The sequence below is a fragment of the Diadema antillarum genome, unplaced genomic scaffold (genome assembly GCF_040938485.1).
Source record: "Diadema antillarum isolate AM-2024a unplaced genomic scaffold, OU_Dant_1.0 seq00000693_RagTag, whole genome shotgun sequence".
NCBI classification, from domain to species: domain Eukaryota; kingdom Metazoa; phylum Echinodermata; class Echinoidea; order Diadematoida; family Diadematidae; genus Diadema; species Diadema antillarum.
In genome coordinates this window covers 1662125-1683229 of record NW_027271598.1, presented here as the reverse complement: position 1 = coordinate 1683229, position 21105 = coordinate 1662125, and the positions used below count along the sequence as shown (strand labels likewise).

Here is a 21105-nt window from a genome sequence, read left to right as displayed (position 1 = left end):
TTAAACGGGATGCAAAAAGTTGGTTTCAGAATAAGAAATTTATTTTGTGGTTGCTGTACAGTTCGTAAAAAATGCTCAAATTTTGTTGAATATTGCTATCTACCGCAGGTAACAGCGCCACAGTAAAATGGTAATGTCACTCTAAATGTAGACTTAAGAAATGCTTTGTTTTGTGCTTGTTTTTTGGATAAGCTTTCACCACGCGAACTGGGAGGTATCGATTCACATTTTTATGGATGCCCAAGTTAATATCCGAGATTTGAGAAATCGTTGCTCAAGATCTACACTGAAATATATCTTCCAGCGGTGAAATTCATCCTTTTTTTTTCATTCCAATTCATGAACGTGCTGTTAAATGCACGTTGACGCAGCCAGCAAAAATACTTGGGCTTTCAAATTCAGAATCCAGTAGACAAAATTTGTTTATGGACCATGTTCTTTCCTTTGAATTTGATTTTGAAAGCCGTTCCAGTGAAGCGAGCGTGACATTGAATGCTCGGATTATGAGCTTTTATGACAAAGTTACGAAATTGACCGGTAAAGCCTGCATATGAAGAGCTTGCAACCAAAAGGCGCTAAATCCATTGAGAAATGATGGGTTTAGCGTCTTTTGGAAGCAAGCTCTTCATATGTTATATAGTACCGGAGTTAGGAAACACGCAAGTTCTAACAGCCAGTCATTTGTATTTCAAAGACATAGGAGAATTATGAAGAATAATCAAACAATCACCACACTCCATTGTGATTTTTCTGCTACGTAGCTACGACATGCTGTTTTCCCGCCAGATTTCTTTAGGCGATCGCGCCAGTTTGCCGGACATCTTCGCGTAGACGCAGGTCGCGTGTCCAAAGAGATCGCACAGTTCTACGATGGTGAGGATGCTGCCGCCCAGCCAAAGACCCAGAGAACCGCCAATATCACCTAGGATACCACAGTGAAACGGAAAACAAAAGAAACTCTACTTTGGAGAACGTGATGGAACTAGGTTTTGGAATGGATGAAACATCCAAAAACAAAGGAAAAACAAAGCGATCCCAATAAAAGTTGGGTCCCACCTTTTCTCAGTATTGCTCTGTTTTGGTTATCTCAGCCATTTCAAAACCAGTTTTCATCAAATAAACGTTGACTCCCTCTTGGAATTACATGCTTTTTCATAATAAGAGCTTTCTCATTATCTCACCAATCCGAAGTTAGGTCTCAACCAAAACCATACGATCCCTTTAATATTGTTTTGTTGACTCAAAGAGTTCCGCAATATCCATGTTTCAACTATTTATCATCTGTCCCGTATTTTCAATTTCTCTTGAGCAATTGATTCATAATATTAAAAACAAAATTGCATCACGATCGGAACACTAGCCCGTCTCTAATTTGTTTGTTTGTTCGTTTGTTTGTTTATTTGTTTGTTTGTTTGCTCATTTCTAAATGTGGTCGATGACACTTGGCCTCTTCCTATTTTGAAGGAGCTAAGACTACACCCTGTATTACCTTATTACTGTTAGCATTTTTTTTTTTTTTTTTGCTAAAGTAGTTAAGATATTTGATATAGTGATACACACACACACACACACACACACACACAGAGAGACACGCACGCACAAGTAGGCCCTACACAATACTTTAAGTAGCTCATAATGATAAGAAAAAGCCTCAATCAGACTTACAAAGGAGGGAAGTGAATGTATATGCTTGATATTCAGACACTCGATGTATGCTCATTTCTCTGAAGTAGATGTTGAGATAGCACATGTTGTTCCTGAAATAAACAATAAAGAGTTCACTAAGATGATACAGTTATGCCAGCTATTATTTTTTTTTCCGGGGAGTGAAATTATACTATGTTTGCTGTTAAGATTTGAAAATAGAATGAAGAAATCCCCTCTTTCCACAGTTTTCCCCACCCATAGATTTGTATTCCTTATTAATAACGACACATGATCGAGAGCTTCTGCGGGTATAAGGCAAACCCTTCTCAAACGCAAAAACTGTAGACGGAATTCATTCTTTTATATATACACAGTATGCAGGCATTATCAATGCCTGATTAATTAATTGATTTGACAGAGAGATATGGGGGTATTGAGTTCCGAAGAATGGTTGCATCTGAGAAGAAAGTTCTTCTCTTTTTCTTTTTCTTTTGTTTAAGTAGGTCTAAATACTTATGCCCTTGAAAATGATACCTGAAGTTCCTGATCATGGCTTTGATTTTTTTTTTTTTTTTTGTGATGGAGAAGTGATGCAGTCAGAACTGGCTGGGGGATGGATATCAGAATGATTATCACACTCGGCCGTAAATGTTCTGTTGCTTTGGGACATACTTGCATGACTTCACTTCCTTAATAATGGGCAAACTTACTGGAAGTGATCATCTGGGAAGTCGTTCTCGTACTGCGACAAGTACACTTCGTTCAAATAGTTTTGCCAGAAGATTGACGGATAACTTGCTGCCGAGAGGGTTGGTTTGTACGTGACGGTGGCACACGGTTGAGGGCACGAGCAGGTTGCATGCGTTGATGCGTAATCTGTGAATGCATGATATAAGTGCAACAAACTATAATGTTTATACACTCTTAAAACATCCGAGTCAGAACTAACCCGGAACTGGGTCCGTTGGGGTCACACACCGTTCCGAGTCAGAAATGACAAGGAATAGGGTCAGATTTGACCCATTCAGAGTCATGAATTGGGTCAGGGTGACCCCATTCGGGGTCTTCATGACCAAATTCCAAGTCATTTTTGACCCGGAACGGTGTGTGACCCCAACGGACCAAGTTCCGGGTCAGTTCTGACTCGGACGTTTTAAGTGTATATAGAGCGCCCACGTGGCAAGACGATTCCACGGAATAGTGCAGGACACAAAATGTAAGAAACTCCCAAACCGATTCAAATCATAAAGATCTTTTTTATTCTTCTACTGCATATTATTTTCAGTCTCTTTTATAGAGCTAAAATATCACACAATAGTCATAACAAAGTATACAAAAAGGTGGTGACTGACAAGAATGACTAAGAAAAGTCTAATTAGGAATATTGTGTTAAATCATGATATAGCGAATCAGAAAACAAATAAGGAAAGATTACCATGCCATACTCATTATACATGTATAAGAGACACCATAATTTTGAGACGTCAGCAAAAAAAAAAAAAAAAAAGAATGAGTAGCATGACTCCAGAGTTCAAGTGACAGATATCTTTTGAACTAATGGATTGAATTTCATGCAATTATTGAGAGATGAGGGTCATGTAATCATCCCATTTCGCACTTCATTCCAGAGACTAAGCATGGATTGATAAATCAAGAGTTGATCTAATTTTCTTGAAAAAAAAAAGCTGAAACCAGAGATAGCTATATATAATACACTGTATGTAGTTTTGAATTGTGAAAGAAGTGTTGTTCCATTTAGTTCCAATTATGAGACATTGTCATCATAACTCACAATGTAGACCTTTGGCGCACGTAACGTATTCCACCGGGTTACATACTCTAGCCGGTCCTAGATAAATAAACGACAAAAAAAGATAAAAGAAAAAAAAAAGAGAGAATCAAACAACAAATTCAACTTTGAAGAAAAGAGAATTATACATTTTTTTTAAAATTCAACGGTTGTTTTTCTGGTTTTGTACGCAAAAATCAGGTAGCAAAATTGCATGTGATTATTGCATAAACAAAGTTCTAATGGATCTACCAATATGAAATGTTTGCGTGTTTTGTGTGAATTATAATCCCGTAAAAAAAAATAATGTTTTTAGGTGTATGAGAAGCGAAACTTGGCGTACTCCTTTAAAGTGAACATTATGTCACTAGTGAGGAATACGTATTAAAAAAATTCACTGTGTGCATGGGTTCACACCACAATTGATTTTTCAAGAAAAGAATTTAATTTCCACAACATCTATACTTCATACGGACATTAGAGCTTCACAAAACGCGCGTACTTTGTTTGGGAAATGCCAAACCAAATACAAACAGTCTGGTTTTTATAGAATCTTTGAGCAGACATTGAACCAAAAGGCAGGGGGGGGGTAAAAAGTTTTTTTTTTTTTTCACGTGGACCAAAAGAAAAGATTCACAGAACAGGACAAACACGAAAACAACAGAGCAAACACAAAATATGAAATACACAACAAACAAAGTAAATGAAGCAACAAAAAAAAAGAGCAAAAACAAAGTATGAAATACACAACAAAGTAAATGAGGTTAAAAAACTGACCTTGTTTTGTTAATTTTTGTGGTTACCTTTTGTTTGTTTGTTTTGTGATAGATTGAACAGGTGACTCAATCCTCCATACGAAACACGAACAAGTATGAATTTTTGCATGGTTTTTAAACTTGTCAAGGTATTAGTTACATAATTCAGTCTCTCATTTTACTTGCCCGGCATGTACGCTCTCTTACAGCCGCAAGCCGTGACGATGATATCAGTCATGCATTCAATCTGGCATTCAGCGAGCCCGTACCGCTCGTAGTACTTCAGTGGCTTATCGGAGCACGACCCGTAAGGTGGAGGCAAGTTATGCGTCTGAGAAAATGGACAGCAGATTGAAAGAAGTTCATCCAGACAGATTATGATTTATCCAGTGTGTGTGTGTTCGATCGTTGTTTTTTTTTTTCCAATCTGGTCAAAATAGCAGAGGGAATGGGAAACGAACTTAAACCAGCATTCAGATCGGTCCTCGGCCAAAATTTAAGTCCTGATGATCCGAGCATTCCCGAGTGTTCCCATAAAATACGACTGCCCAAATACTTCATAGAAGAGCGTAAGAAGCGGCATGGATGACAATATCAAAATCAGTCTCATTAATCAGGCTTAAATGCTAATTGAGCTTGCGCTGTTTGTGCAGTTAGTTTATAAAAGACTGATAATGATACAAGCTAACAGTGAAGGTGTATCTAAATTTGTGCGCACAGTCAATGCTAGCGTACTACCTTATGGACATTGATTTTAACGTTATGAGACTTAATCTATAACTGCATGAGATTGCGCTGAAAATGCACTTATAAAAACCATTATTTTGCACGCAATATGCAAGACGATGAGTGACGCAATCCCAGACATTAAGTGAACTAAATCATGCCGTGAGATACTAACGTGATGACTTCATTCCCACCCGAAAGACAGTTAAGTTAATCGTAACAAGAATAACAAGTGAAGTGAATTAAAATGATAACTTTACACTAGTAACTAAACATAAGCAATATTTGAGCATTATAATACAGAAACATGAGATGTAATATATCGTATTTTTCCAGTAAATAACAGAGATAAGTAAATGCAGGAGACCGCCATTGTGAGCGATTAAGCTTGAAATGAATGGGGCCTGCGTTCTTTTAAAGAGATCTCAGCGTCATTGACAGTGTGAATTCTGAATGCGTACATTTTAAGTGTTATACACTAAGAGTGGTTGAAACAACGTGCATATATTGTTCAGCTCAAGTTTTACAGGTGAATGATGCCACAGCTGGAATATGAACAAAGATACTTTTATTAAACACTTTTATTAAATACTTTTATTAGCGTTCAAACTCGGCCATTAACATCGTACGACTGCTATAACACTGTAACTCTTACGTTGGAATATGGCCTAATCCTACCTCATGAAGTTCGACACCAACCATGATGTTAAATCCTGGACTTATTGCAAATCCGAGGTCCATGACCATGGGCTCTGTTCCTTTTTCAAAGAGGTAGACTTGGAAACCAGCCGTTCCCCTGTTCATCTCATCGTACGAGTAATCGTACTGTTCCACGTCTAGCATGACTGTCAGACCGAATGACAGTCCTAATCACAGGAGAGAAACGAATGGAACTGAAGATATTCTACCACAACCAGATTCTTCAAAATGAGTCAATGATCAATAAACTATAAGTGAAGGCATCACCAAAAGTTTGTAATTTTCTTACAAATCGAGGAAGATGTACTTATTATGACCTATCATTGAGGAGAATATTCTTCGATTCATAGCGTTCCAGGTACTGTGGGAAGATCAGGGGATATGTCTGGAAGTATTTGTACGAAATGGATGAGATACCCCCCCCCCCCCCAAAAAAAAAAAAAAAGAAGAAGAAGAAGAAGAAAGAGTTAAACAAAAAGGTATTGATAAAAGATGGGTCCCACCTGTTATCAGAACCTATTTGTTGTTGTTTTTTTGCATGGATATCTCAGCCATTTCAAAACAAATTTTCATCCAATAAACTTAGAATTGTATGGTCTTCCATATTACATAAGAGGTTTCTAATCATCTCACAAAAGAGGTGGAAACCAGAAACCCCATCTCAACCAAAACTGTATCATCTTTTAAACATTGCCTACTGGTAGATGGAAATGACACTATGATATTATACTCATACTTTACATAACCTACATACAGTATTATAGGTCATATAAAGTTGAGTTGAATGATATCATTGCCTTACAAATCATTGTCTAAACTTACGCTAATCATGGACCTATACAACATGCGCTAATAGAATCATTGTGCGTTGTACTGTATTATAGGTCATATACAGGTAGTTGAAAAATCTTAGAGATTTCTAAACGTGACGCCTTTCATGCAGAAGAGTTACATTGTTCTTGATTAATCAAGGAACAATGAGACGGCAATGTAATTATATCGCCCGGTCATTAATGTTCTCAGTTATGAAATTTGCGATCATTATCAATAATGATATTAAGACATCGATCGATGAAAACGAGAAGCAGAAAAGGATACAAAAAAGCTGGAACATAAGAATAATTTAAGAGGAAAGAGAATCTAATAGGAATGCAAGGAAGAAGGAAAAAGAGAAAAAAAATACAGAAAGTGAGAAGCAAGCACCAGACGAAAATATAAATTAGGCAAAGATTATACTGAAAGCGAGAAAAGCAATAAAAGCTATATAAAAGGAGAGGAAAATTAAGAGTAAGAAGAAGTTCGAATAGAGGTGGAGAACACAAAAGAAGAACACGAGGGAGCTGAAGATTACGTAATTACCGGCCCCTTTCGCCATTAGCGGTTCTCGAAACACATCTGCTGTGTTAAACATAGTGCACAGTCCGAAGTCAGTTATTTTCATCGTGTAATTGCTTGCATCGAAAAGATCACCTCCAAATCTGCCACTGTGGAAAATAATAGAGTGGAAGATAGGATGTCTTTAGACGAAATATGAAGAAAATAAGAATTCCAGTGCAAAAGAATTTTTTCTATATTTTATGTATCTATTCATTTATTTACTTATTCTCTTCCATTCTCTCTCTTTGCTATAACCATTCAAGTTCACACCCAAGTCTCACATCAACAACAAGCACCAAGCCACCCTGACACTTGTTTGAGTTTGAGAATGGTTCGCGCAGTTATAGACTTACCGATTCGTGTCAATGCGGGAAACATTCGTGGCACTGTGTGGTGGGAGGCTGGCTAATAAGGTCAATTCGTAAAATGCGTGACAACATTTTCAACAGGTTCAACACTTTGCTTGGTACTACGAACTTTTTTGGCAACTTTCTTTCGTAAACACTTCGTCAACTATGCACATCGTATAATACTATGCGCGAACTAGCTGCCTGGGCTGTAGTTTCAGTGCGATTGCCTGACAAGGCGCGCCCATTGACATCGTGACACGAACCAGGTGAAACAAGTCACATGATCAAAAAAAAAAAAGAAAAGAAAAAGAAATGAAAATTGACCACTGCAAGAATGTCGTAGCAATTCAATACAAACACGCAAATATGGTGTAAACATGATTGTCTCAATGCGTGTTCCGAAGATTACGCATTTCGTATAAACTATTCGACCAAATAGAGACTATACGCGCAACTATCAACCTACTTGGCTTATGTCAAGTCCAAAAAAGTAACATAACTGTAGTTTCGTTCTGCATAGTTGTATTGATAAGATTTGTTATATCATTAACCACATTTGAATTGCAGTTTTTGTTTCTCGAACATTTTTCACATGTTAATTTCAAGCTGGTTTCTCGCAAATCAACGAATATCATCTTTATTTCATTTCATTGTTTTTAATTACCGACAAAATTGACATAGTCTTGAACACAGCAGAAGCATGGTCAATGCAAAACATTTCAAATATTTTTCAGGTGTTAGTAAGATGTGATAGTGATATTAAAGACAAGGCAGGTGCCAAAATGTGTCTCGCCCATTCATGTAGAAAAAATAATGTTTTTATAACTCCCTGAAGTTCATTGACCCCGCCTATGACCTTTGACCTTGTGGTGACCTTGAACTCCCCCAAGGAACATTAACCAGCCAGGTTTGGTCGCAAACTGACATATGGATCAAAAGTTATGAGCCATAATCGAAACGCGCCGTAAAAACTTAACTTGGGCCCTAAAAGTTCGTTGACCCCTGTCTGTGACCTTTGACCTTGTGATGAACTTCAAATCCCCAAGAGACTTCTACCATCCCACTTTGCCATGGTCACAAAGGGATATAGGGATAAAAAATTATGAGCCATAATCAAAACGCGCCTTAAAAACTTAAAAGTTCGTTGAACCTGTCTGTGACCGTTGACCTTGTGATGAACTTCAACTCCCCAAGAGACCTCTACCATCCAACTTTGTCATGGTCACAAACGGATATAGGGATCAAAAGTTATGAGCCATAATCAACATGCGCCGTAAAAAGTTAACATTGGGCCCTAAAAGTTCGTTGACCCCTGTCTGTAACTGTTGACCTTGTGATGACCTTCCCCTCCCCAAGAGACCTCTACCATCCAACTTTGTCACGGTTACAAACGGATAGGCCCTTTAGGATCAAAAGTTATGAGCCATAATCAAAATGCGCCGTAAAAACTTAACATTGGGCCCTAAAAGTTCGTTGACCCCTGTCTGTGACCTTCGACTTTGTGATGACCTTCAACTCCCCAAGAGACCTCTACAATCCAACTTTTCCATTGTCACAAACGGATATAGGGATCAAAAGTTATTAGCCATAATAGAAACATGCCGTATAAAAACTTAACATTGGGCCCTTAAAGTTTGTTGACCCCTGGTCTGTGACCTTTGACCAGTGGTGACCCTTTATGTTTGGTTAAATGTGTAACTTTGTATAACTACTCTTCCTTCCAAGTTTGATTATAGTTGAAGTCCTCAGTAGAGAGTTATTCAAGTTTTAGTAGCGTTACACCCGGACGAACGGACGGACCGACAGAGCCCTTAGTCTTTCCTCATCTCCGGCGGGCTCGACAATAAGTCATATTAAATATGTTAGATTTGTGTGAAATCATCAAACCATTCGTAAATTGGAATAAGGTTGTACTGTACTGTATCTCTGGCATGGGGAAACAATTTCAGAAATCGTTATTATTCATTAAAAAAAGGAACAGTGTAATAGTGCGATCTGAATGCGCCGCATGCTTGGAATAGGTATCAAAACGTAATCTTTGTACATACAAGATATACTGTAGGCCCTAAGTAATGTTCAATACAAGATTATAGATGATAATCTGACTCTGATCAAGAGGAATAAGTGGTAATGCAAGATGAACACACAGGACACAAACTATATGAGAGAAGTGAAAACAAAAGAGAAATGAGAACGGGCAAAATACTCACAAGAAAAACGCTGTTTTCTGATGTCCCATATCAAGGACGATCTCATCCATGCCAGTGTTATTGAGAGCTTCGTTAAACATAGAGTAGTTGCCCACTGTGTAGGGATCAGCAACAGCCGCCAACATGAGATCCTCAAAAGGCGTTCCGCTGATTCTGGACTGTCTACAAAAAAAAAAAAGCAACGACATTCTATGTTGAGACCTCGAAAGAACGTCAATAACCACGACCCCACTGATGATAGTATGGAGCCAAAATTGCACAGGCATCACAAAAGACTCCACACCACAACTTACATGATAATAATATATACGTATATGATATGCTCTCTTGGAAGAGGATCCCACATCGTGTGATAGCTCAACTGCGTTTTAATTATAGTCTTTTTTTCAATATATTACTTTGTAAGGAAGAACTGTCTTCGTTCTCCTTTTGCACCATTCACCTATGAAAGCGTTGAACAACTAGCGGCTGGAGAGAAAAAGAACGATAGGCCAGTTTTGCCTGCCAACTCCGCCGGCGGCGCACTCGTCATTCTTGCGCATCTCTTTGCAATGCCTCCATTCCACAGATTTACATGTTGCGCGTGATCCTCATGATGTTGCCTCATGGGATCGCGCCCGACATATCTGACACTGACAACATAAAGTCGGCCGACACAAGTCGAATGCATAAGACTGTGATCCGATACACTTCGGTTGGTGGCCGGAAGTAGCATAAGCTTTGCTGCCGACCAGTTCCCGACGAGAAAAACAATAATCTCTGTGTAGAGGAGGTACAAGCTCAGACTTCAGTTTGCCATTGGATGCCATTTCCAATGATATAGTTTCGAGTCAATCCGTTATGTTAAACATTTATTGTGCGTCTGCAGTTCACTCCCGTTATAACGAAATCCTCGGGATCGGCATTTTTCTTTCGTTTTAATGACATTTCGTCATAACCGAACAAATACAGTATGAATACGCAAACCATGAGTATTGTGCTATATATTATACAAATGATGCACAGGATAGAGTGCATTAGTGTAGGCGTATAGTGCACTCGAGGGTATTTACAATTGTGAAACATGCACGAGGCGAAGCCGAGTGCATGTCGCACTACATTGTAAATACCCGAGAGTGAGCTATACGCCTCCACTAACGCCACGAAATAATCCTGTGCATCATTTGTTTTATAAAATGGGTCGAATTTTCGAAACTAACAGCATTTTTCAGCGTTTTTCACGTACCTTTGTGGGTCAAGACGTCCGAAGATGTTCGTCCCAAACATTTACGCACGTCGCACTCTGAACTCCCGCACATATAAGTATGATGGGGGGTAACCCCGGGACGCTCCGTGTAACCCCGGGACGCTCCGTGTACACAGTTACACACTGTGGGAGCGTCCTGAGTCCATAGAGTGCTTTATCGGTAAGCTTGAAAAACATACACAGTCTGTCACAGATTTTCGCGCCTCCGTAAGTTTCGAATTTCACTAGAAAAAAAAAAACTTACTTTTATAGTATACATAAGATTCTTATCTAATTCCTACCATCCGTTCACCTTGTTCTTGTTCACACTGGTCCAATGATCTTGAAAAAACGTTTTTTTTTTACAGGTCCATCTCCTAGCTCCCCATCCCATTCACCATTTTCGAAATCAGTATGCAGTACACTGCGCACGTAAATATTCATGTGCTGGGCGGAGTCGCAATGCTTTTAGCCTTCTGACAACGCCTGCGCGCGCGTACCCACCCAGAAAGCAACGCAATATACAGCGAGAGGGTTTGCCACAACAGTATGATACGGCCTTGGTAAAGCTAACAGCTGTACAGATGAATTGACGGCCAGCGCATGCGCAAAAATTTCAAATCCATTGACTGTATAAGATGTCGTTCTCCCAAGTTCCTCTCGACCGAGTCGTATTTAACTCATCAATTCGAGCAGAAATGGAATATTGGCAGGACCAAAAGTTGAACGCAGTCAGTCTTCAACATTATAACTTCACCTGTAAGTCTTCATATTACAGAATTTTTGCGATTTCATATTGATATCTAGGCGCTATACTTCGCCTATCATGATCATGTCTGCTACAATGCGCAGCCCCAACACTGCGTGTTGGGGCTGGTCGCAGTTAGATGGGGGTTGGGTTTCCGGACACTTAAGTTCCCGCATGAAAACTTACTTATTTTACATAGAATATGCACCCTGTACCTTAAAGACTTGATATAGACTCCTCATATAGGCCTACTAGACAACATACATGTACTCTGAAAACGGCGTGAGAATTAACCTGCTAAATCGTTGGATTTGCCCTTCAAAGTGACTCCATGTACGCGTCCGGTCCCACAACGCTTGGTCTACTGTACACTGTATATACGTATGATACGTACGTGTACGCCACACATGTTATGCACAATTAACAAGGGAAGAAAGGCCGGCCGGCCGCCGGCAGCCCGAACTAGAAGTTGTTTACAGGATTGACAGCGCGTATGCATGCAATTCAAAGGAGCCGCCGCGCGCACAGACGATCGGCAATAGGATTTAATACGCAGTGCAATGGGACTGAGTAACCAAAGCGCATGTGACTCATTTCAGCGCTTCCTATTGGCTACATTCTTGAACCCATTTAATAGTTTATTGAGAATTCATTATACCCTGGGAAACTTTGTCATGATAAGATTATGGGATGTTGGATGTTATCTCATTAATTTCGTTTAAATGTCATATTTGAGCATGAAGTCGTTTGCACTTTCATGCCTGTTTTAAAACACATGTATAAGAAGTGATGGTTAAGAATTCGGTTGCAGCTCGTCATTCGAAAGTTCGTTATTACTCAAGTTCGTTGTCCCAGAGAGTACTTATTCTGAAGGCTCCCTATTCAAAGGTTCGTCATTCATAGGATTCGTTATTCCGAAGGTTCATTAATCCGAAAGTGAAATAAAGTTTATTATTCTGCAGCTTCGTTCTTCTGAAGATTCGATATTCTTAAAATTATCATAAGGTTCATTGTTCAGAAGGTTAATTTTTGAAAATAAAATAAGATTGTTAGTCCGAAAGTTTGTTAATCGAAGAATGAGAAAGGTTCGTCATGGCGAAGATTCGCTTATTCGAAGAAGATATTAGGTCCGTAATTCATAAGTTTTGTTAATGTATACACCTTTTTTTTTTCTCTTTCTCTCTCTCTCTTAGATTAACGAACATTATGGAATAACGAAAATTCCTTTAATTTTCGGATTAACGAATCTTCTTAAAAAGAACCTTACTTCAAGGATGGATTAAAGAACCTTACGAATATAACGCAACAACGTTCGTAATAACAAACGTATTTCATTTACAAATGAACGAACATCTACGTAGATCAGAATTTGTGTTTTTCGTAATCAATTCATCTCGGATTGACGTATCATAGTAACCTCAGAAACAATACGTGACACACCGAGCGAACGAAGAGATTTGAAGCATCCGCCAATCAGACGCTCTGTAAATGTTTGTTTTTGCTATTTTTTTTTTTTACGTAAGCGATCCGCATTTTTGTTAAATCGGAACATGTTTCTTTTGTTTTCCTTTATCAATAGCGCTCCGAAAAGATTTAGTTATAACGAAATTTCGCTATTACCATGTTCGTTATTAGTGTTTTTTTTTAATTGCCATAGACTTTAAAATGGTGATAATTTTGGGGCCTGAACTTTTACTTCGTTATAACGAAATTTCGGTATAACCGTGTTCGTTATACTAGGAGTGCACTGTATCAGGCGTGTCCAGCCGACATCCAACCAGTTTGTAGAGTTTACGCCGGGGCACCCTCGGTTTACCTTGATTCATCCTCGGTGAGCCATGATGATAGTTTCTGGAGCTTGTCGGATCAGTTTTAATGGGGGAATCGAAATTTGTGCATTTCGGGAGTCAGTTGAGCCTACGATGGTCAGTGGAATGGTGCCTTTATAACAGGTTTAATGCTTATTTGAAGGACGGCAGGTACACAGTCTTGCGTATTAAAGGCGACAAGCACGCATGACGCGGATAAAATCTGTCGACATACGCGGAAGTCAGCAGAATGAAAAAAGAAATTGAAAACTTCGGTTTCTTTTTATTACGTAGATTTGTTCAAATTAAAAAAACAACTTTGTAATACGAATATGTGACTGTCTTCAAACTTTTTTTTTCTTTTTAACGAAGACGAACAAGAATTGATCTAAACTGTGAAACTGAAAGACAACAAAGATTTGAATTTGTTATTCGAGCAAACTTCTATCAACTATAACATTCTTCTTCGTCGCCCTTTTTTCCTTTTTTTCTATTAATTTATTTTCAATGCTTGCATAAATTCAGTAAAAGGAATGAACATTTGAAAGATGACAAAAGAACAAAGAAATCATATACAATACAAAGTGTGGAGGAGGAAGGAAAGGCCATTGACATGTTAGGGCCTCGTTCGTAATAAAAGATAATTATTTATTCAGAACTGAAAACAAGGCAAATCAACACAAAACAGAGCAAAACATAACAAAACGAAAACTATACATGCATCAGGAAGGCATCATTGCATGCATATGATTTTACAATATTATAATAATTATATTATTCTTTGTTTTCTCTTTCATTTCTATTCCATCGTCTTGTTCTTCTAATCACTTCGCTCTCCTCCCAACATTGGGCATTTTCTTCCTGTCACCTTCTTGTCCTTCTTTGCTTTCTTCCCCGTCTCTTTTTAAGTTATCTTCATCTGAAAGGACCAAAGTAGGTTCAGATGGCAGTTTGTGGATGAGAGATGGATGCAAGCAGCGAAAAGATAAAAAGAGCACGAACCTGCACTGCCAAATGTTTAAAAGCCCTGTCAAACACAGACACACTTACGCACACTGAATTCAAACTCGTTCATTCATTCTAACCTGTATTTGTTGAAATTGCACACCGCGACTGTAGGGAAGGGGAGTTCGTCAACGTTTTCGACCACCACGTCGACGCTCCTGGGGTAGGTGGAAAAGCAGTGCACCTGTTGGATGATCTGCACGGCGGCTATAAGCATTGCCGCTGTGAGGATGATCGCCCAGATCCAGCTGACTCAAGCGGGGCAAAATGAAAAGTTCAATATATATGGAGAGAAAAGTAAGCACTGATGAAAAGACCTAGGACAATTATCAGCTTCCCTCATGCACGTCTATGATTTTGTTTGCCTTTGTTGAACAGATTATGTTCTATACAGGCATGGTATATAACACCCCTATGCTCTGTGTTGCAGTGTATACATAATTATTTTTATACGTCGTAGTCACATATATTATGTCATGTATTCACATTATTGATACATCTATTATTGAGTCTATCATACCATATTTGGATAAAACGAGGAAAATTTTGAAACCTACCTTGTGTAGGTGAAAAAAAATCCTTAAAGGACTTAGATGGGATTTATTATTTCATTACTATAATTATCATTGTCATTATTATTATCATTATTATTATCATTATTATTATTATCATTATTATTATTGACTAGCCAAATGAGTTGCCCTTTTACATGATATGTACCAATTTGACCATTTATCTATTACGAAATGTGCAAGTGCATATCAGAATAGTGAGCTTTGAATGGTGAGTAGGCCTATACGAGGGAGTACGACCATTTTACATGATAGAACGGAAATCATGGTGTCCTACCGCCTTCCAGAGTTCTCCCGCGCAGTGACGGCGTACTTCAGTCCCGCCACTCCGATGGAACTCGAGGCCGACTTCGAGAGCACTCCCATCCATGACACGCGGTCAGAGTAACGGGCGGTCTCTCTCACCCTCGACATCGGCATGGCCACCTGTGCTCCACTTATGGTCGATATATCGAATCCATTGTCGCCGATGCCGATGACCGTGTCGGCAAATGTCGGCGGCTTCTTGATAGAGTCTTCAATGACGTACGATTTCGGAATCGCTTTTTGCTCATCGCTCGGTGTGACACTGATTCGTTTAAGGGGCATTTTAAGGAAATGTATGCAATAATTGTAATTCCGGGCAATGATTCAGTACAAAAACATTACAGAACGCAGGACTAAGAGCGAGCTACCTTTATTGAAGACCTGAAAGAGAATTCTCTTACAGTATACGTAGCGATACATATAATAATGAGACAGGGATTCGACAAAACAAAGTGTGCATGTCTTAGGGTGGCTGTCAGCAAAAATGGTGAGGGAGTTTAAGCGCACAGGTTTCACTTGTTTTGTTTTACAGCGGTATCAATCAAACTAACACAGAAGCAAGAAACGAATCAATAGCGCCATTGTTACACAATGTTGCCCGAGCTAATTCAGCTCAACGTCGGTGAACCCATCGGCTATCGGAAGCCCTGTATGTGCTTTACTCTTTATTACGAAATTGTTTGCTCTGTCCTCGTACTAATACAAAGGACTGGAGATGACGACATAAAACTTACATAATCATTTATTGCTGCACTGACTCTTGAAGATGATTTGGCGTCCATTAGTGGATGGGTAATTATCCTGTAATTGGAATCTGTAGAAAACGTGGCTAATCAAAAGAGACGAGAAATATGGGCTACATCTTCCCAGAGTGTTAAGAATATTTCTCACAGCCATCTTGTAACACGGGAGGATCCTCGAGACTTCTTCACTTTCTACGACTAATGGTCTATTTAATAGTCAACAAAGCAAGGTTGTAGTTTTAGGACATTTTAAGCGAATAAGACGAGCTATTTTACTCGAGGCACTTTCATCTCAAGAGCACTTAAAAGCATAGTGCTTATTTTGCATTTATTTATTCAAATCATTGTTCTCATTCAACTGTAGCATGCTCTGAATGCTTTACGAATGATAATGCTGTTTTAATGGATTAATGCATTAAGGACCTCGGGACATCAGCCATTGATGTCAGATGGACAGGTTTGGAGGTGCAACTTCGTTAATGGAACTCGATATGGCATAGGCCAAAGCTAACACATTCCCTCGAATTAGTACTACTACTACTACTACTACTACTACTACTAGTAGTAGTAGTCGTAGTCGTAGTAGGCCTAGTAGTAGTAGTAGCAGTAGTAGTAGAAGCAGTAGGAATGGATGGCTTTACGTGTAATGATTTAGTTCATACAGATTGCGAGCTCTGACTGTAATTCCCACGTGATCACCACAAACAACTACTCTAGCTCCCAATCAACTGGGATCCTGCAGCATCACAATAGCCCTTCTCGGAAAATAGTTCATGCATATTTTTTTTTCTTTTTAACCCTGGTTTTATTTTTCTCTTTAAAATCTTCTTCATGTTCTTCATAGTTGCTAATGTATCATGGCCGTTCTTTGTGCTCACATAAAGTTATAGTGAGGTGTGGGCTTAGAAACACGATGTAGTAATTTGTTGAATCTGATCTTCTCCATCATGAACTGCGTGAAGTTGTGAAGTAGGACACAAAATTTAACGTATGTACGTTACTGCCATATGATGAAAGGGAAGTGAAGAGCGCCATCACTTTCAGAGGACGATCGTAATCATGTCGTCTGTATATACCGCCCACTGTATCAAAGACCAAAGTCTAGTTTATGTCAATTTGCACAGAGAGGCATGAATAAAGGTTTTGACACACAACGATTGAAAATCATACATAGAAATATTGCAGGAATCTCGCCGAGACGTATCAAACCTTGAGAGGATAGATAGAGTGGACATTTCAACAAGTGACCACAAGATGGCATGCCTTTTAAGGAACACATGCGGCCGACTCTTTCTCATATCACGTCCAGTCAGCTTCGTCGTTGGGACTCGCCGGAGCCAGTCGACGATACCGTTGATTACGGCGTCACAATGGTGGGAGAAATGCGGCAAGGTCAACGTGCTGGGGGAGACGATGTCGTACTACGACTCGGACCCCGAGCAACGCGGCAGCGATCACGCTGTGGTCTTCCTGCATGGGAACCCGACCTCGTCGTACCTCTGGAGGAACGTGATTCCCCGGGTCGAGCCCGTTGCTCGCTGCCTCGCTCCAGACCTAGTCGGGCACGGGCGATCCAGCAAGCTTGCCAACAAGGCTTACCACTTTCTGGATCACTACCGCTACCTCTCAGCATGGTTTGACGCAGTCAGTCTTCCTGCGAAGGTGATTTAAGCTGCAGAAAACTTTCGATTTATTCCTATCATCTCGACAAGAAATAATCGGTAAAAAGCAAAGAGATAGAAAGCTTTCTTTGTCCTTATTGCCATTATTTCTCCTTTTCACTCTTTTTCTGCATCTATATCTGTATATTTCTGTGTCTAACTTTTTTTGTTTTGATCGTTCACACTATAATGTGGTGGTTATAATGATATCCATTAACAAAGCAAGAACTAATGCCAGTTACTTGCAATCGCAATATTAGTAGGAGAGGGAATAGTTACAATGAAAATAGAAAAACGGGAGAAGATTATACTAATACAGAGGTAGTAGCACTTGTAGTAGTAGAGGTAGTTGTAGTAGTAGTAGTTAAAGTAGTAGTAGTGATAGTAGAAGTAGTAGTGCATGTAGTAATGGTGTGATGTACATTGTTATGAAATGCTGGGTATTCGTGTTTTTTTTTCGAATAAGAAGCCGGCGTAATGAAGGCCACTGAAGGAAATTGCTACATACGAAACGAGCTCGCCCATAGTATTATAATCGATAGGCCTGAATACTTCAGTCTATAATGAAGAACCTAGGACGTCTCAGTAGATGACCTGTTGATTTAAGAACTTCGCTCTCTAACTCCGAATTCAGATTTCGCTTTAATGATGGTATATCTGGTGCTCTTGAGAAAGTAATGAATATCTACAGAAAATGGATGCCCCTTTCACACAATTCTCATGCAGTATGTCCTATCAAGGACGTACAAGCAGAGAAAATTATCATGACTGTGAGTGCGACGTTACTTCTTCGATTTACGTTATAGCACCTATGAGTACAGAGACTTGCTTTGCTTCAGGGGATTCAATGAACATTTAGATCCTTGATGTAGGCCTACCTCCAGTCATGTTAAAATTTGATCCCAGCAACTTGCGCCAGAATTAACACTCCCGATCACGTGACATGATGCAAAATGACAGTTACCTCTGTGAGATGTTTTCAAAACGTTTATGTACATAATGACGCAGTTTATACAGACGGTAACTATTCATGTCTTTAGTCAATACATGTGGTTTGCTTTTACAATAACTTTAATCTCTTTGGCCTGTAAGTCACTTTTTGTTTGGATTTTTCTTGCGTGTATTAGTTTTCTCTCGTGTTATATAGAAGATACATCATGATAATGAGGGAGGGTGGGAGTTCGTTTAAAGAAGCTCTACACATTGACGCTATAGTACAGTGGATTTCGTTTCACTGCAATGTAATGTAAAAAATACTCGATATTCAATTCATTCTTTCTTCCCACAGGTTAGCATTGTGTGCCATGACTGGGGTTCCGGACTAGGACTACACTGGTCCAGCGAACACGGAGATCGCATGGAAGGCCTGGTCCACATGGAGAGTTTCGTGGGTCCCATTCCCGGTTGGGATACTTTCCCTGACATCGGGCGAGAACCACTCCAGGCGCTTCGGGCTGGCGTGGCTGGGGAGAAACTTATCCGAGAGGGAAACGTGTTCGTGGAGCAGTTCTTACCACTCGGCGTCATGCGCAAGATGAGCGAGGAGGAGATGGAGGCCTACCGGGGACCATTCAGGGATCCGGACGACAGGCAACCGACGCTCACCTGGCCAAGGTTGATTCCCGTCGTCGGCGATGGACCGGACGATATGATCGCCATCGTGGCTGCCTACGCCGACTGGTTCAAGACGAAGTCAGCCGATCTACCTAAGCTCTACATCAGCGTCAAGCCGGGCGTGCTGAGCCCGGTCTTCGAGAAGATGGTCCAAGAGTGGCCGAATCAAAAGATAGTAGAATGCGAAGGGTTGCACTTCGTTCAAGAGGATTCCCCGATAGAAATCGGGGATTACATAAAGACATTCCTTACGGAACTGTACAAGTAAATCACAGTTGTATGAAGTAATGAGGACTAGTCGAATGTGGCAAGATGTCATACCAAATTGCCTTGTATTCTAATGCTTTGCCGTACACAGTCAGAATCTAATTGCAGATATTCCTTAAAAAAAATGAACAAACTTACAGATATATGTAAATTGTAGGCCTATTCCAGCCTCAGCATGACTGTCACTTATTGACCATGAGACTCGAGCATTTACATTTTACAGTATCTCACGCTCCCATTCGAGAAGAAACGATACCAATCCTTGATCAGAACCTGACCTGTTTGTGTTTACGGCCGAAGTAATAAGATTTTTACCCAAACGCAGACCTCACCCCCATCCCCCCCCCCACCCCAATCGTCACCCCACCTCGCTCCCTGCGATGGCGAATTTTACTTCTCGCTTCTTGTGTATTGTTGGTAGCCCATCAGAGTACATCATTGTGTTAAAGGGATTGTATAGTTTTGGTTGAGACCTAATTTCAGGTTTCTAACATCTTTTGGTGAGATAATGAGAAGCCTCTTATGAAATATGAAAGAGCATGTACTTCTATGAGGAATTCAACGTTTATTTGATGAAAATTGGTTTTGAAATGGCTGAGATATCCAAAAAAGAGCGATTGTAATAAAGTGTGGGACCCACACTTTATTGCGATCCCTTTGTTTCACTTTGTTTTTGGATGTTACAGTCATTCCAAACCCGATTTTCATCAAATAAACTTTGAATTCCTCTTAAAATGGTATGCTCTGTACTATATCATAAGTGTTTTCTTGGTATCTCGCAAAAAGTTAAAAGCCCAATTCTCATCTCCACAAATACTGTACTATCCCTTTAAAGGGGCATCCAGACGATTTTCATCATCTCACATCATGAAGTGCATAAATCAACAGCTCCATGTATAGACTTGTGGAATTTATTGTGGCCCTTGAGCAGAGAAACCAATAATCTGAAAATCGTAAACAAATTACACTGAACAGTGTTGATGACATAGTAGCCTCACATATTTCCGAAATGTAATTCCATTACAATACCGCTGGCTTGACAAGTTCACCTGCGTAGAATCTATGCATGTCTTCTTCTTTTGTTCTGCTTCCTCGAGCCCTAACTCATGCATTCTTATGGTGAGGGTGCCATGTCATCATCCTTGTTTATTGCAATTTGTTAAAAATTTTAAAAACATTATCATTCCCCATCCCAGTCACTATAAATTCTGAAACTCTGTACTCTGTATAACTTATTCATAGATGTTGACACGTGAAAATCCCCTGAAAATCTTCCGGAGGTCCCCTTTAATCATTAACATTGAAACTTGCGTGTTTGTTGAAATAAAGTACACTGAAACAATGATTTAATTGTGTCATGCTTCAATCATTTCAACCACGCAAGCCGAAGATACTTGAGTCGAGTATCTTAGGTCCTAAGCCCCATACATCGTTCTCTCCAATGGTGAAAAAGTATGAAAGTTTATCATTGTGTTGATGATTATGGCCTTTTGACTGTCATTTATCATTACGAGTTATCATATTACGATAACAACTCTAGTCATCGATTAATTACCCTGACTCACGTAAAAAGTTAGTCGCGTAGGCCTACTTTGAAAGAAAC

The 21105-nt window shown here is 39.5% G+C and overlaps 2 protein-coding genes across 2 annotated transcripts; one reads left to right on the top strand and one right to left on the bottom strand.

Annotated features, from left to right (window-relative positions):
• Positions 1-761: 761 nt before the first annotated feature.
• LOC139737454 (acid-sensing ion channel 2-like) lies at positions 762-15499 on the bottom strand. Its single transcript, XM_071648130.1, has 10 exons — positions 15189-15499; positions 14420-14587; positions 9554-9715; positions 6976-7100; positions 5596-5783; positions 4378-4522; positions 3440-3496; positions 2358-2523; positions 1666-1757; positions 762-922 (listed from the first exon to the last, which is right to left on the bottom strand). The coding sequence occupies exons 1-10, from the start codon at positions 15497-15499 to the stop codon at positions 762-764; spliced, it is 1575 nt and encodes a 524-aa protein (XP_071504231.1).
• A 1616-nt stretch (positions 15500-17115) lies between these two features.
• LOC139737481 (coelenterazine h 2-monooxygenase-like) lies at positions 17116-19818 on the top strand. The gene is made up of 2 exons (XM_071648155.1): positions 17116-17622; positions 18910-19818. Exons 1-2 carry the CDS (start codon positions 17215-17217, stop codon positions 19501-19503), a joined length of 1002 nt encoding a protein of 333 aa, XP_071504256.1. The 5' UTR covers positions 17116-17214; the 3' UTR covers positions 19504-19818.
• Positions 19819-21105: the final 1287 nt, after the last annotated feature.

Excerpts from the sequence above, each read along its gene's own strand:
- LOC139737454 (XM_071648130.1), bottom strand. The coding sequence starts at position 15,499 with ATGCCCCTTAAACGAATCAGTGTCACACCGAGCGATGAGCAAAAAGCG. Across the intron at positions 7,101-9,553 it reads CAGAAAACAGCGTTTTTCTT|TGGCAGATTTGGAGGTGATC; the intron begins GTGAGTATTTTG and ends TATTTTCCACAG. Across the intron at positions 4,523-5,595 it reads TTGGTGTCGAACTTCATGAG|ACGCATAACTTGCCTCCACC; the intron begins GTAGGATTAGGC and ends CCATTTTCTCAG.
- LOC139737481 (XM_071648155.1), top strand. The coding sequence starts at position 17,215 with ATGGCATGCCTTTTAAGGAACACATGCGGCCGACTCTTTCTCATATCA. Across the intron at positions 17,623-18,909 it reads CAGTCAGTCTTCCTGCGAAG|GTTAGCATTGTGTGCCATGA; the intron begins GTGATTTAAGCT and ends TTCTTCCCACAG.